Genomic DNA, 16,100 nt, shown 5'->3' with positions numbered 1-16,100 from the left:
GATTTTGATAAGAGACAAATTATCTATTTGCTCGATCCTAATTAAAGGTACATCTTCTATTTTAGCACCTTTCCTGCACGTGTAACTCATTATGGATATACTGGTAAAGTACAGCCTGCTTGTGTGGGACTCATTTTTTTCTGCATTGTTTTGCCATATGTTGTGTTTTTTCAGTATTTGATGTTTAGTATTTTCTAAACCACTTAAAATACCTCTCTGCACAAGCTAAAAAACAGCACAGTGCATCTGGGATCACATTATCGCATGCATTATTTATGAGGCTCATATGAACTGGGCTTATATACAAGCGCCTTTATTTTCTACTGTGATCACGACTTGCTCCCAGTGTTAAGAGACACAGCTCCCTCTCTGCTCTATGATTCACAGAGTCTGATTATGAGTTTTAGTGGATTTCATTTTCCATTGTACACCTACAGTATAAAGACCCACTCACATTAACTGGAGCATTGCTAAAAGGTCATATAGCAAATGTGTTACATTTATGGCGAGAGAATGTGAATGCAGTCACAGGCATTGAGAGATTTTAGAGTGTAGGTGTAGCAGGGGAACGCAGTAAAAGCCGAAGGACATCTAACTATTGAACAGCACTAAGTATTTGTTAGTTCATTGAAAGAGAGGGAACATGCAGTAAAAGTGAGGCAGATACTCCATCAAACTATCCTTTTCAAAAACCAAGGGCAGTTGCTCTGAATTGACTGCCCACATAATCTGAACAATTTCAGATCCAATGCCTCATTCCAACAAAACAACAACAACAAAAATACAAAGCAATGGAATGTATTATACAATACTTGATTATCATTATTGTAATGGTTTCACGTGATATTCCAAGGGACTTTTTGTTATGAGAGGTCTGTATTACTCATCCTTCCTGTGCCCCATACATGTTCACTGTAGTTGAGGTCAGGTTGAGGTTGCTGGAGCCTGTCCTAGCGGACATCAGGCGAGAGGTGGGTTACACCCTGGACAGGTCACGAGTCTACCACAGGGACAACAAAGAGACAAACAACCATTCACACTCACAGAATGGTCTGTTGGTGAAATAATGTAATTGTTGTGTGTGCCTGTTTAAGCAGCAGGGCTCGTCTTGTTCCCTCCTCCTCTGGTTCCATACCCTTCTGGAGGTTAACATATAGCTACGCTTAAGTGTTCATGCACATGCCACTGCAGAGCATAGGTTTTATTTCTGTACAGGACCAATGAACATCACCAGTCAGTGTAAACACCCATAGACACATGGACACAAATAGAAACTGCATGAAACCATGTGTACAATACCTCCTCATTGAGGACCAGACGCACTTCATGTCATTTTGTCCTCAAAGTCTGAGAGTGGTGTGGGACCAGAACTTCAAGTCATCCATTTTCTTCATCCAGAATATTTATATAAAAAGGAATAAATTAATCAGACTCAAGGTCACATCAAGAACAAAACAAACGGCACCAACATATCCAAGGTTTGCAAAAATGTTATGTTAAATGTTAAGCACATAAAATGCACATATATATGTATATATGTATACTACACAAAAATACCACTATTTACTGTACTCACTAAAATTGTCAGGACATATGAATGTCATGCTGAAAGGTTTATTATCAAAACGTCTAGCAGAAATGTAATATAACTGACATAAGATCTAGCCTGGTGGACAAATAACCTCTTCAACCTGTCCATTGAGCAGGACAGAGACAGCAGCCTGTCACTGAACAAGCTTTTCTGCCTGACTATGTTGTTGTGTACAGGGTGGTGGATATTGTTCATGATGGACCCGAGTATGTTCAAGGTCCTTGTCTTTGCCGTCAGCGTCAGGAACTCCAGCTCTGCCCTACCACAGAGCCTGCCTTCTGTATCAGTTTGTCCATCCATGAGGTGTCCTTCTTCTTAGTGCTGCCTCCCTAGCACACCACAACAAAAGTCTGATAGAACATGTTGAGCAGCTTCCAGCAGATGTTAAACGGCCTTAGCCTCCTAAGAAAATAGAGACAACTCTGGTCTTTCTTTGGATACTAAGTTTATGTTAGCCATCCAGTCCAGTTTGTGTTCCAGCTGTAGACCCAGGTACTTGTTGTTCTGAACCACCTCTACACACTCCTTCAGAAATCCAGTACATCTCTTTGGTTTTTGCTATATTGAGCCAAAAGTGGTTTTCTCTGCATCGTGAGACAAAGTTACTCACCAGATTCTTGTAATCGTGCTCTTGTCCATACATCCCACAACTGCATTGTCATCTGAGAACTTCTGCATATGACATCACTGTGTTATAATTGAAGTCTGAAGTGCACAGGATGAATAGGACAGGGTAGGGCACAGTCACTCATGGTGCTCCAGTGCTGCTGCTGATTGTTCTGAATGTGCAGTTCCCCAACCTGACAAACTGAGGTCACAGGAAGTGAAGTGTGAGTCCACTCCCATCTCTATTAGCTTGTCTGTCAGTCACGGGCACAAAGGTGTTGAATGCACTGAAAAAGTAAAAAACAACAACAACGTGATCCTCACAGCAGCATTCCCCCTGTCAAGTGTGAGATAGTCAGATGGACAGTGACAGACCTGGGGCCTGGTGTGATGGAGCAGCAGCCTCTCCATGGTCTTTATTATGCTGCATGTCAGCGTGACTGGTCTGTAACATCAAAGAAAGATGTTAGCCTGAGCATGTAGCATATGAGCTTCTCTCCATGCACAAGTACTTAATAAAGGACAGTTGACTTGTAGATTCTTGCAGATGTTGCTCCCTAACCCTAACCTGGCCTACATGACAGGTCCTTTTTCCATTCAATTATTTTTTACCACTGACTCCCCATATCTGAATAGTGTGGGATTTCAGTTCCACTTGTTGTGGGAGCGGCACACACAAAGAAATGTGTCTGCTGTGCTTTTGTGTCCTCCCGGAAAGTGAGAACAGAGAGTCATGCAGGTACAACAACACTCTTGTTTTATGTAGATGAGCTGTGGTGCTATGAAGGAGTGGTCAAAATAGACCATCAAGGTGTAGTGACCATATTTATTTGAGGTACACCCCTCTTGCATGGTACATTCTGTAGTGGTTCAGTGGATATTCTACAAAAACAAACAAACAAACAAACAGAAAGAAAAACATGTGCATGCAAACTGCAAATATTCTGTTTCCTTGCTTTTGAGAACAAGTGATTGAATGACAATACAATATTCCAACATTCAGAGAATACAATACCACCAGGGGGCAGTAGAGAAAAAAAATGATACAAATGTTTGTGTCCAACACCACAGAGGACATGATGACTGAGTATTCATATCCACACAACTTAAGTAACATTCTCATTCTCATTCTCTCTCTCTCTTCTGTGTGACGTCATGGTAGACTGTGTGATCTCCTCCCCCTGTTTTCCCAGACCTTGCCTGCATGTCCCCCTGCCCTGACCTGTGTCTTTGTTGGGAAACAAAGAATGCTCATGCATCTGTTTTCAGGAGAAATAAAGACAGATAGGAGGAGGAGGAGGACCAGAGGAGTAAAGTAGTTATATGAAGTAAAGCTCAGCTGACCTAATCAGTAAATCACATGTATTTACATGGTTTGCAACAAATCAGTGTACACACTGTAATCCACCTTAAAAAATTTTCAATCTTGAAATAACGTTCTATGAGCTTGTTTAATTCTTTCTGAAACTTTTCATTTCTGTGAACTTTGCACCTTTTGTAATTTCCAGGAGTGTGTCTGTTGTTTTAAGGTGGAGCTGGTTTTTCCTGTATTTCCTGCTCAGCCGACCTCAAGACTCATTGTTCTCAGTTGTGTAATCTTCATGCACTCAGCAACTCGATAAGATCCTTCCGCGCTTACGCATTTGACTGAATCTGAACACATGTAATTACATATAGGACTCAGGCCTTGCATAATGCATAAGGATGTGACTTCAGCCCATTAGTGGTAATAAATAAGTAAATAGCAGATATAGATGGGGCGATGCTGGTGAAAAGGAAAAGTGGTTGTTTGTATACTTCCTCTGGGACAACATCACCATTTAGCATAGCCCCTCTTAATCTCTGAGAAGTGTTAGTGTCTGTGGTAGAATGACATTAGCACATTTGTTACAGAGCAAAATTGCAATGTTGTTATGATATTTGTCCTAAATTGTTAACCATACTTGGTGCATCTTCTCTCATATTTAGATATTGTATTGCTTGCAGTGTTTTTGCGCAGATTTCCTGAAATGTAAGATAAAAATCAATGTTGTCATTTAGTATATGAGATGGACAATTGTCAGATTTACCTGAACTAGATGCAAGCCATGCTCCTAAAAGTGTGTCTCCTATTGTTATTGTTGTTGCTATTATTTTTGAGGAAATGTAGGCTACAGTATAATACAGGATCCAATAGCCTATATGTGCTTTAAACACCTGCTCCACTCAGCATATATGGTTTCCATCAGGCAGTTACAGGGTTAAGTCTGAGTCTGCATGCACTGAGCAGGCCTCCCTCCCTCCCTCCTCTCTCCTCTGTCCCTCACCATCCATTTTTACTGTGTGTGTGTGTTTATAGAGGGGGGGCTGAGCTATCTGCAGGCTACCAGTGGCCGCATTTGCACACACAACTTAGTTTAAAAACAAAACAGCCGATTTTACTTTCGGATTCACTCCGAGTGCATACGGTTCCCCTTGCATGAATCCTTTCTACACCGGTCTCCTCTGTGCGAAAGCTACGGGATATGGGGAGAGGCGGAGGCGTTTCTTATTCCGCCCAAAGCTTCCCCAAGTTGGGACCACACTGACACGCTATGGCATGAAGGTAAGAGATAAAGTGGGGTGGGGGGGAATGACGACGAATGAAGCTCGTCGTTGCGATTGAACGTTTTCTTGTCGCTTTGTTTGCTTGTGGGTCAAAACTTTTAAACTCGGAAACATGGCTGAGTCACGGTCACATACTTCACCTACCCGATCGTCCCGCTTGACGCAATAATGGCCCCGGCCGTCCTAGTTTGGGACAGAGAGGACGTAGCAGAAAAAGAAGTTGTATTACACTTTGATTTCATCCAGTGGTTTATTTATTTCTCATTATGCCAGACATGTAGAAGCATACGTGGCCCACCACGACGGTTAGGCTTAACTGCTAAGAAAGCGTAAAGGGATGATCTGATACTCATCACGTTTGAACAAGATTAATTGGATCTAAATGACATAGGCTACTTAAAGAATCAAGTCAAGGTCACAAATCTGTGAGTGTGTGAACCCCTATGACTGTCTTTTCTTCATAGAAATGGTATTAATGTTCTGATTATGTGCATCAATCCCAGATCCAACTCAAATATAATCTGTTCAGTGGGAGGCATTAACACTCTTTCTGTTAGTTCCTGTGAAGTTACAGCGGTAGGCCCATTCAGCATAGTCTCTAGATATTCCTCATATGGTCTCCAGGTGAGTAATGTCAGGAAGAAGGAAGGAAGCCAGCCACTGAGCAAAATGGGTCTGCACTGGTCACCACTACAGAGTCGGTAAACATCTTGACTCCCACTTACTCAATGCACTGTCCTCTTACAACATACAAAGCTCTGTCATAGTATGTCAGGCTTAGTGCAGTACTGATACACTCGTGTGTTAGGAGTTCACAGTTACAGTATATTCAGTGTATCACAACAGGGATGACACAGCTTAGAGACTAAAACAAAGGTCGATCCTCTGTGTTCATGCATCTTTGTTCTTAGTCAAGGTGAGGAGACAGTTGTCAGTTTGACTAACTTCTTCCCCGACTGCCTGTAAAAACATTCCAATGTCCAGGAAAAGGTGTCAGCTGCTCCACAGTAACAAGATTTATTATTTTTTTATTTTAGGAAAGAAGTTCTAAAACAGCGAACTATTTTTGATTCTGCTGGATTAATCTATGTGTAGTTGTGTAAAGGTTTAGGTGTTATTTGGCAGTTTTGCGGGTCTTGAAATGCTCTGAAGCCCTCCTTTTGCTGTGCTGCTGTAATCAGGTCAGAAAAACAAGGGAAGTGGAGCCCCTCCCGTTCGTGATAAGGCCCAAAGGTAAAATAGATGTATACTTCGACTGAACAGGTATCTGCAGCAATGTTTAGAGTTCAACAAATATTCTGGGGAAGCAAAAAATATTCAGTGAAATTAAAAGGCAGCTTCTATGCTGGTCACTGCTTACTGAGAAACAACGTCCTGTATATACTCACACAGATCTCTTCAAGTTCTGTCAGGGAAAACTGAGCTTAGGTGTTTTGTTTCACATCGCTTGGAGGTGCTGAGCTGTTCCTCTCTTCCTCCAAACACAGAGAAAATATATAGCAGTTGAGCTGTAGCCACTAATGCTATATTGAGGCATTAAAGGCGTACAGAAAGTGTAACAACTATGAGTATGTGATGTATTTGTTATATGCAGAAAATGTTTATTCCACAAATAGTTTACGTAAGAATACAATTCTCATGGTAAAATAATCTTTATATGTTTCCAGCAGGAACACATTCTGGGACATCTCTGAAGCTGCCAAGAGACCATAGGTTTATTGCATTTTTCTGCTCAACTGAAAGAGCCACCTTGCCTAAGGCAACACAGTAGGCTGGCCTGCTGTTAGACTTTCTTTTGCCACCAGTGAAACACGACTGCCATCATGCAGACCTCGTCGCTCCGCCGCCAGATGAAAAACATGGTCAACAACTACACAGAGGCTGAGATCAAGGTCCGAGAGGCCACCTCCAATGATCACTGGGGACCACCCAGCTCCCTCATGTCTGAAATTGCAGACCTGACCTTCAATGTAGTGGCATTCGCCGAAGTTATGGGTATGATCTGGAAGAGGCTCAACGATCACGGTAAAAACTGGCGACATGTTTACAAGGCACTCACCCTACTGGACTACCTGATCAAAACTGGATCCGAACGTGTGGCCAAGGAGTGCAGAGAGAATATATACACCATTCAGACTCTGAGGGACTTCCAGTACATAGACAGAGATGGACGTGACCAAGGTGTTAATGTCCGAGAGAAGGCAAAACAATTGGTGGCTCTGTTGAAGGATGAGGAAAAACTGAAGAAAGAGAGAAGCCAGGCACTGAAGACCAAGACACGCATGGCGGGGGTCACTAGCAGCTTAGGCTCTGGATCAATGCCTCCTCCATACCCAGGACGCCACACTACCAGTTCAGCAGGAGTCTATGGGGATGACTTCAGTAGGTGCACAGGCTCACCATCCTCTTTCCGCTGTGAGTAGTAGAGGCAGCTAATATTACTTTAGCTGCTACAAGTACACATGACATGTAACTTGCCATTTGTTGTGACTGTATAGGTGATCGACAGTTTAGACATTTATTTGGTTACAAGTTTATCATTTGAAATGGAATATTATGGATGATGAAAATGTGGTCACCTCATTTTTTCCAATCAATGACAGAAAACTAGAAATTGCCATTAATGTATTTCTTCTCTCTCCATTTTCCAATACACTAGTCCCCACTTATGTCTTCTTACAACCATATGGTCTATATTAATACATGCAGGACACACAAAGCCTTTATCAGTTTTAGTCGAGTGCTGGTTCCTTGTGTTACAACTGAAAGTCTTTCAGTTTTCTATTTTCAGATGGTTGGACATCTGCATTCCTTTCATTCTCCTTTACAGCCAAGTCAGCAAAACTGGATTTACAAAGGACAGGAGGCCCTGTTTGTGCAGGTCTAACTCTAGTATGAAACCACTAACAGATTCCAGGTTTACTGTGTGTTATTTTACTGCACAAATCTTGATATCACTGATTCATCAGCTACAGGAAATGGCTCCAACTGGAAAACACATTGTGTAAAAACCCAGCTGTTTATCATTTGTAAATGTGGTGTGACTGTTGTGTACCATACATTTTGGCATTTGTGTTGTATGTGTGGTACATGGTGTCTATTAAGGGTGTTAGACAGTAGCAGAGCTGTGGTTCCATGAACGAACCAGTTACTCTTTTATACTTTGATGCCTGTCACTTGATTAATGAAGGAAAGACAAACATACCGTAGATGCCATCCAAGTGTTTTATTACCACTACTCAAATATAGTTTTCATGCGATGGATACAGTGTTACGTCTATGCTTTGAATGAGTGCCAGTGGAAACATGTGGCATGTTACTATTTCTGAGCTTTGGGCCTGTGATTTAGTGATGCCAATTAATATGGTTTAGACACTAAATGCTGGATAATCGTAACAATATCCATTCCAGAAATCATATGGAATTTGCCTGGATGGAATAATAATCTTTAAAATTCTCTTGACATACAGTTCTTTAGAAGTGTGCTTTGGTTTAGTTTCAGGTAAAAAGGGAAGCAATTCCACGACACTGGAGCATGTGGATAGTTAGAGAAAATACTGATGAATGGCATGGGTGGGGGTCGAAGTTTTGAAGTTGCTAATTACTAGTACTCCACTACTAGCTAGTACTCCAGCACAGACAGGGGATATTGAGTGGCACCACGGTGGAAGTGATTGGTTTCTAACACTTGACCATGCCAACGTGTAACCTGCTAACTTCTTTTAGCTGTCTGACCCACAACCTAGAGCCCAGACTGATATACTGCCAGCCCACAACCACAACCCCTCCCCCAAATCTGGACCTGCAACCTACCCAGAGCATTTGGAGTAATAAGGTGGGCCCCAATCCAATCCGTCCATTCCTCTCCCCCACTACCAGCCCTGCTCTCCACACAGCTGCACCATTGTTCTCAGTGAAGGCAGAGTTAGGAAGACTGTGGCAAGTCATGCCAGCAAAGGCCCTAAACAACAGGCAATGGAAAATTAACATGCAAAAACAGTGCCAACTCTTTCCTGACCTCAAAAACCAGCCTCGAGTGTTGTTTTCATTCTTTTCCATCGTCTTCTCCCCCTCCATCTGTCAGTGTTTCTCCATCCTATTGCTCCTCATTCATCTCTTAAACCCACTCCCCTCTGCTCTTTATGTGTCCCTGCAGCCTCTTCTTCCTCTCCTCAACTTGCTCCAGACCTAGAACAAGCACGACCAACAACCAGTGGAGAAGAGGAGCTGCAGCTGCAGTTAGCCCTGGCTATGAGCCGAGAAGAAAGTGAAAAGGTGCCTCTAACTCAGACAGCACACACACTTAGGCACACACACGCTGAGCACTAACCTCTCATCCTTACAAACACATGCGCCTGACAGAAAGAGGCTTCTCAGTTGCATTGCTGCTGATATACTGTATTATTCTGTAGTAAATGGCACACATGCTTCAAATACTGTTTGTTATGTTAGTGAGGTGCTGCTACTGTTTGTGTTCGTCTTCTGGGTCACCATTTCCCAGAACAGAAAGTGATACCTTCAACTCTGTCTTTGATGTAATCAATAATGGCACTTTGACCAATCAGTGTGAGTCTGTGTGACGTGTGAGGAAGCTGTAATCCAAAGAGTGAGAAGCCAGACAGGATGTGTGCATTGATCGGCTCCCAAGCATCCACAGCCTGCCCCAGTCTCAATGGCAAGGGCAGATGTGCCCCTCTGAGACTTTTCCTCACCTACTATTAGAATACTGCATAGCAGTTGCCCATGCGGGAATCAGACAAATCAACTGTGGTGAAAAAATAAGATCCATATATTTGATCTTGGCATTACTCTTTTCTTAAGAGCAACATGTACTTTTTTGTATCAATCACTTCAGCTCAATCAAGCATGCTTATACCTTACCCTTTGATTATTCTTCCTAATCCTTCCTGCCCGACCCTAGCCACCTCCCTCAGTGGATATTGATGAACAGACCCAGCTCCAGATCGCTATGAATCTCAGCAAGGAGGAGGCCCAGAAGGTGCAAGTATGCTGGGACCAGGAATGAGTCTTCCTTTGCATCCTTTACCCCATGGCACATCTCCTGGTCCTCTCTACACTAAAACCCGTCTCACTGCCCAGTCTTTTTCCTTCTGAGAAAACAACTGCATATACTACTCACTACTCTTCATAGATTTGAACTCTGACCTCCATCACTTACTTTTAAATGACAAAAGGACATGGGACGTTTTCCAGACATTAATAAATTGTTGCTTCATGCTTTTGTCTTACTAACCTTTAGATTTTTCCTTGTGGTTGAGATGTTTGAAATACATATCTCAAACACTTGACCTGGCACTGACATTCTGGTGTGGTGTCAAGGACTGGAAAAGGACTGGCCACTTTAGTCTGATTGGGAGGCCTGTAGAATTGCATGCTATGTACTAAGAGGATGATCATGCTTTATTTCTACTTTTATGATCACAAACTGATTTCCAATCTCACTCTGGTTAACATTCTCACAGCCAGTCCAGCGAGCGCCTGTTCCAACCGTGGATATGGATGAGGATACGCAGCTACAGTTAGCCCTGAGCCTAAGCAAGGAGGAACACCAGCAAGTAGGTCTACACTGCAAATCACCTTAAACTGCTTTATATGATGAAATTGAAAGTAAAAGTAGCTGGCAAAATTGATTTTTCACAGTAATGTACTGTAAATTTATTGTAGATTTTTCACTCCAACACAGCTGATATATATTTTTTACAGTGTAGAGTAACCTTGGAGAGTGGTGGTTTGATTGAAATAACACAAGTTTTGAAGCACCTTGTTGAAAGTGAGAATTCTTTGCTTTATTTATTTAATTTAAGTTCCTTGTGTTAACTGCAGATAACCACACGACTCACATTTTTGTATGCTGGTTCAAATCGCTTTCCTGAGCAGTTTGGTCAGAACTGTACTTTGATGTGAATCACTTCTAAAAGCATATGCCAATACTTAAGCCTTCTCATGATCATTAAAACCTTATGTAAATATACAGGTACATTTATATATATATTTTTTTGTCATTATCAAAGATTTAACTAATTTCCACTCCTTCAGGTTCCTTTATTTTGCCAGTATTTAAAGTTGTGTAATTACACGTTACTTTATTGCACTATTTTTGCAGCCTTTGTTCCCCCCACTGTCTCTTTGTCTCCTCTATCCCTTGTTTTCTTCTCTCGCTCTATGCTACTCTTTTATGCTGCTGTAGCACAAAAGAACTGCTCTGTCACAGGGAAGCTCTGCTCTCCCCTCTCTTTCACCAGAGAAAATTCTGGTACAACAAACTGGCACAATCTAGAAGTTTCTTATATGTTGTCTAGGAAAAATACAATGTATCTATTGTTCCTGTGTGCTGTCGCTGAGTCATTAATATAGTATGATGTGCCAGTATGTGAATTTTGCCCAAAGACGTCCATCTGCCTGTATGTGTCGACAGGAGCAACTCAGTCGCCAAGGAGATGAGTCGCTGCTCCAAAAAGCGCTGGAGGAGAGCAAACGTGAAATGGAGCCTAAAGGCGGGGTATGAAATATTGGGGTATGAAATATCTCACTGGGGTGATGAAATAAGTAATAATCGATGATGTTTTTATTGACCAAGGGTCAAAATCAAACTATAACTATAAGGACATGTTTGATTTTCAACAAGTTAATTAAATCGAGTTTTGAAAGTATACTAATCTAATTCAGACCACTCTGTCTTGTTTATGTGATCAGACAGCCTTCATGGACTTGGTAGATGTCTTTGCCGTGCCCTCAGATCCAGCTCCGAGTGATCAGCGCTGGAATAATGTGCCACACCAGGCAGGTGCTGGTGCTGTGGGTACAGACCCCTGGGACTCCCTTGGTGAGCTTTGAGTTATTTTACCGTGACTAAAGCAGCACTGTTTAAGTAGTGAGTTGTAAAAGATTTGTAACATATTATGTTAGATTATTAGAGTTGGGAACAATCTCAAAATAGCTGCTCGTAAAATCACTTCATACTGTCATTTTTTACTAAAAGAATCATATAGTAATCTGATTGAATGAAAAGCCTACAGTTAACTTTGTGTAATTTTCACATACTAACACACACATCTGTCTTTAATTTAAAGCAGAAAGCAGTGCCAATATCCCAAGAGCAGATTCTCCCTGGATGGTACCACCACCTTCCAACAGTCCTCCTCCACCGTGGGAGCCCCCAGCCAATCCCTGGGATGCACCAACAAATGCCTCCAACCTCAACCCTGCAGGCCGAGTATGGGCTTTCCCTGCAAACACAGGTCAGCATGCACACAAAGCCACATAAATTTTTGAACAAACGTTTATAGTTTGACGGTATTATTATACGAGATTTTGGAATGTTTACAGCCTCCTCTGGAGCAGGTCCATTCTCAGCCTCATCAGAAAGACCTTCTTCGCGAACTGGAAGTCCCTCAGGTAAGCAACACGTTATTTTATTTCATCTGCCTTTGTGCATCCTCCGTGTTTACATTGTTGTCTTCCTCTTTTTTTCTGCTGGTAGATGGCGATCTCTTTGATGAAGCCATGGATGGCGGTCAGGTAAATCTCAATGGCCGGGGGGAGGGCAGTCCTGAGCTCTTTGACTTGTCCCGTCTTGGAGAAAGTCTTGCTGCCCCTAGTCCTCGTACGTGCCGGACACCTGAGGCCTTCCTGGGCCCCACTGCAGCTTCCTTGGTGAACTTTGACAGTTTGATCCCAGCTAACCCTCCACCCAAGGCCAGGAATCCATTTTTATCAGGTATCTATTGTAGTATAACTGTGGTTGGTCTCATTTTGTAATGAGATAGTTTGTAAATAGGAATTGTATTTTACTTGCCAACTGTTCTGTAAATGGTAAATGGTCTTGCTTTTATATAGCGCTTTTCTACCTACTCAAAGGAACTCAAAGCAGTCAGAGACACATCCACCCATTCGCTCACACAGGCACACACACATTCACACACCAGTGCCAGTTGCACTGGGAGCAACTGGGGGTTCAGAGTCTTGCTCAAGGACACTTAGGCATTTCAGGAACAGTTTCTGCTTGCAACTCTATTACTCAGTATTAAAATGGTATGTGTTAAAGTAAACCTAGTACTCTTCTCTAATTTCCTTTTCTCTGTAGGGCTGAGTGCTCCTTCACCCAACAACCCATTCCAAGCTGAGCAGTCAAAACTCAGTCTGAATCAAATGAGCTCCACTTCTGCAGCTCCCCATGCTTCGTCTCTTCCATACAGCGCCTCCTTGCCCCTACCCATGAACCATCAGGGTGCCAGCCTCCCTTCGTCATTTACCCATCCCACCCAGCCTGGCCTGGACCTCCCTGGGAAACTCCCTGAACCCTTGTTGCCCTTCTCTTCAGCCAGTACTGATGGATCACAAGATGCACAGATCAGTCAGAACCCTTTCTTATGAGGATCAGCTAAACTGGAGAGAATATCTTACAAAAGGGTGGAATGCCATTAGGTTATGCTCTTGAAAAACGAATCACTAACTGCAGGCCAAAGTGCTGCCCCAAGATATAAGTGAAAAACCTCTTCTTAGTTTTTATATTGTTGTATAGTACAGTAACACTTAGATATGTTCAAGCTGGATCTGCTCCCCTTGCAACACCAAAAAATGCTTTTCTTCAAGTGAATGCAGTAACAGAGTATACAAGAGATAACATTTTTATCTAGTAGTATTAGCATCATGTAAGAGTTATTAAAAGGCCACAACCTACCCTCACCTGGCTACACATACAGCATAGTTTGATAATGTTGTCAATAAACTTAGCTGTAAGTATCAGGAAAAGGTGTGATTTGACAGAAATACTGCTTCCTCTGGTTCTTGAATAGAAAGTTTTGCCAGAAATGTTATTACATCTACAGTGTTGACCAAATGGAGCTTCTATCAGATCACAGAGAAATATCAGTGTATACATTTTAGTACAGTAAAGGTAAAAGCTGAATGAAATTATAGTGAGAATTATATATGAGAAGACTGCTTAGAATTCATGATAAGCAAGTTGACTTTAGAAAACGTATAAACTTGAGTTTTATTCATTGCTTGTGAACCACTGGCTCTCATCAGTTATATGGGATCAGTTATAACACGGTTTCATTCTTCAGCTGGATTTATCATTTTGCATTTTCTCATTTCCCACAGTATAAATACAATTTATATGAAATCCTCACAATGCAGGCGCACAACCAGTAACAGTTGAAGTATTTATTATGCAGTGTACGCCCCCTGCTGGTAATAAATCAGTGTAATCACAGTGACTGACAAGCCGAGCTCTTCTTTATTTCTTACATTTTAAGAGCTGTTAACATGTGTGTACACAGAGTAGCAAAACTCCGACAGCATGAAACCATGTCCTCTGATCACATACAGGCATTCACTCTGCGTCTGTTAATAATTTAATTATTAAAAGTGTTAAAAATGTTGAAATGGTCTGTCATACAATCCATCCTTCCATATCATGCATATACATCTTTTGCATTAACAGAATTTGTGCCCATTTATACATTACGACATGACATTATTGTAGATCCTCTAAAAACAGTAAAGTCTATATTCCTAAACTGAGAATACTGATGTCGCCTGGAGAAAGGCTTGAAAACATTATTCTGAGTTTTGGAGTATCATTATATTAGAAACAAATGTATGTCACTTTACTGTGGCGGACTCCAGCCAGCCCAACACCTCTCGAAGACCCTGTCCAGAGAGGGCACTGAGCTCCAGTGTTGTAACTGGCTGAGTGGCAGATGCAACAATGTCCTCCAGCCTGAATAGTGATTTCATCTCAACAAGGCTCATAATGCAAGGTATGTCCCTGGAAAAGTTTGAAATGAAGCACAGAAATCAGAAAACACACCACGATAAAAACTGGGATCATGATACATCTTGTGCTGAACTCGCTGAGTAACACCTTGCAAATGTTTTGCTGAGAGTGATGTGGGTTTCAAAAGTGTCACCTCTTGTTGAAGAGAATAAGCACCGATGCATTGCGCAGAGGCTCAGCAGAGAGTATTGACAGCAGCTGAACACACGAGCAGGATATCTGGGCCATGTTGGCAGAATCCACCATGAACTATGAAAAAAAAGAGAAAAACAGAGTTAGTCAAATAATTCCAATGTTAAATGTAATGATCTCCCAAATAATGAAAATGGATGCAATATATATACTAATGCCTTACGATGACAGAGGAGCAGTCTTGAAAGTAACTGGGCCATATAGGACCCATGCAGCCTCCCAGCTCCCTCACTGTCACCTTCTTCTTTTTCAGTGTCAGGTCGATCAGATTTGTCCCTACCTGCAGAACAGATGGAGAAGTTACAAGTGCAACATCAAAACTGAGCCTGTAAATTTCACATGAAAAGCCCCTTCCATGACTAATTACTGTGGGGAGAGTTGAGAGCGGTGTCCCCAGTTCACCTAAACCATACACGCCGAGCTGTAAATGAAATCTGTTAAGGAAGATATCCACAGGGAGCAGTGCTGGGGCATTTAACTTAACAGCTTTAAAGACCAAACAGAAGATAGAAATGTTACTGTCATTTTTGAATTTCCCCAATGGGGATCAGTAAAGGGATGGGAATGGTCAGCAACAACACTCAGGTAAGATGTTGTCAGGTAAATAACACTCCATTATTACTGAGGGACCCAAAGTCTGCCATGAAAATATCCCCCAGACCATTACTCAACCAACAGCATTGATACAACACAGGACAGATCCACTTTCATGTTGTACGTCTAAAATGCCAAAACACAAATCAAAACACATCGGAGCAGACCCCTGAAATCTGAAGCCTCGGTTTCTTAATCTCAGCATGCAGGAATGACAGTCAGTGTAGTCTTCTGCCGCTGTATAGCCAATCAAAGTTTGAGGTGTTGTGCGTCCAGGGATACTCTTCCCCATGCCTTGGTTATGGCATGTGGTTATTTGAATTACTGTTGGTTTTCTATAAGCTATCAGACTATTTCCTCTTGTGCGTGGAAATGGCAATAGATAAGCAGCTTCTGAAATACTTTAACCAGCCTGCCTTGTCATTAGTAGTAGCTCAGGTTCTAAGAAGCTTGACAGTTTCTGCCACTAACCTAGCTGGACGGGCTAAATGAGCTAGCTAGCTAATCTACCCAGTACTGTTTAGTTGTTTTCTAGGTCTAGTTCAAACGATTCACGTGGCCGCAAAGGATATTTTGTAGACGTTTGAGCAACAATGTCTTTCCGACCCCAGTCGCTCCAAGAAGTAAACACACTTCTTTGCAGCTCATTTCTTTTTTCCGACAGAAGCATAGCGAAGCCAGTGATAGCATGTAGCCGATGTGGATGATGTAGCCTCACTTGGCACC

At 42.0% G+C, this 16,100-nt stretch overlaps 2 protein-coding genes across 7 annotated transcripts; one reads left to right on the top strand and one right to left on the bottom strand.

Annotated features, from left to right (window-relative positions):
• The first annotated feature begins 4,503 nt into the window (after positions 1–4,503).
• Positions 4,504–14,194, top strand: epn3a (epsin 3a). 6 transcript variants are annotated; one of them, XM_047571659.1, is made up of 11 exons: positions 4,504–4,781; positions 6,454–7,198; positions 8,940–9,058; positions 9,705–9,788; positions 10,267–10,359; positions 11,220–11,303; positions 11,498–11,627; positions 11,875–12,042; positions 12,131–12,199; positions 12,285–12,521; positions 12,888–14,194. In XM_047571659.1, exons 2-11 carry the CDS (start codon positions 6,607–6,609, stop codon positions 13,175–13,177), a joined length of 1,866 nt encoding a protein of 621 aa, XP_047427615.1. In that variant the 5' UTR covers positions 4,504–4,781; positions 6,454–6,606; the 3' UTR covers positions 13,178–14,194. The 6 variants fall into 6 exon arrangements, with proteins under 6 accessions (XP_047427615.1, XP_047427616.1, XP_047427614.1 ...); XM_047571660.1 differs by having other exon boundaries at positions 6,451–7,198; positions 11,878–12,042; XM_047571658.1 differs by having other exon boundaries at positions 6,451–7,198.
• On the bottom strand, positions 14,017–16,080 carry arl16 (ADP-ribosylation factor-like 16). The gene is made up of 5 exons (XM_047571666.1): positions 15,947–16,080; positions 15,148–15,203; positions 14,944–15,060; positions 14,722–14,837; positions 14,017–14,579 (listed from the first exon to the last, which is right to left on the bottom strand). Exons 1-5 carry the CDS (start codon positions 16,062–16,064, stop codon positions 14,414–14,416), a joined length of 573 nt encoding a protein of 190 aa, XP_047427622.1. The 5' UTR covers positions 16,065–16,080; the 3' UTR covers positions 14,017–14,413.
• Between the last annotated feature and the right edge of the window lie 20 nt (positions 16,081–16,100).

Source organism: Mugil cephalus, chromosome 20 (assembly GCF_022458985.1).
Source record: "Mugil cephalus isolate CIBA_MC_2020 chromosome 20, CIBA_Mcephalus_1.1, whole genome shotgun sequence".
NCBI classification, from domain to species: domain Eukaryota; kingdom Metazoa; phylum Chordata; class Actinopteri; order Mugiliformes; family Mugilidae; genus Mugil; species Mugil cephalus.
Note: the sequence above shows the minus strand (reverse complement) of the source record. Positions and strands in the feature narration are given on the sequence as shown.

Coding starts and splice junctions, on each gene's coding strand:
- arl16 (XM_047571666.1), bottom strand. CDS start 16,064: ATGCTATCACTGGCTTCGCTATGCTTCTGTCGGAAAAAAGAAATGAGC. Junction 15,061..15,147: donor CGCTCTCAACTCTCCCCACA/GTAATTAGTCAT, acceptor TCTGTTCTGCAG/GTAGGGACAAATCTGATCGA. Junction 14,580..14,721: donor CTTATTCTCTTCAACAAGAG/GTGACACTTTTG, acceptor AAACTTTTCCAG/GGACATACCTTGCATTATGA.
- epn3a (XM_047571659.1), top strand. CDS start 6,607: ATGCAGACCTCGTCGCTCCGCCGCCAGATGAAAAACATGGTCAACAAC. Junction 9,789..10,266: donor AGGAGGCCCAGAAGGTGCAA/GTATGCTGGGAC, acceptor ACATTCTCACAG/CCAGTCCAGCGAGCGCCTGT. Junction 12,200..12,284: donor GCGAACTGGAAGTCCCTCAG/GTAAGCAACACG, acceptor TTCTGCTGGTAG/ATGGCGATCTCTTTGATGAA.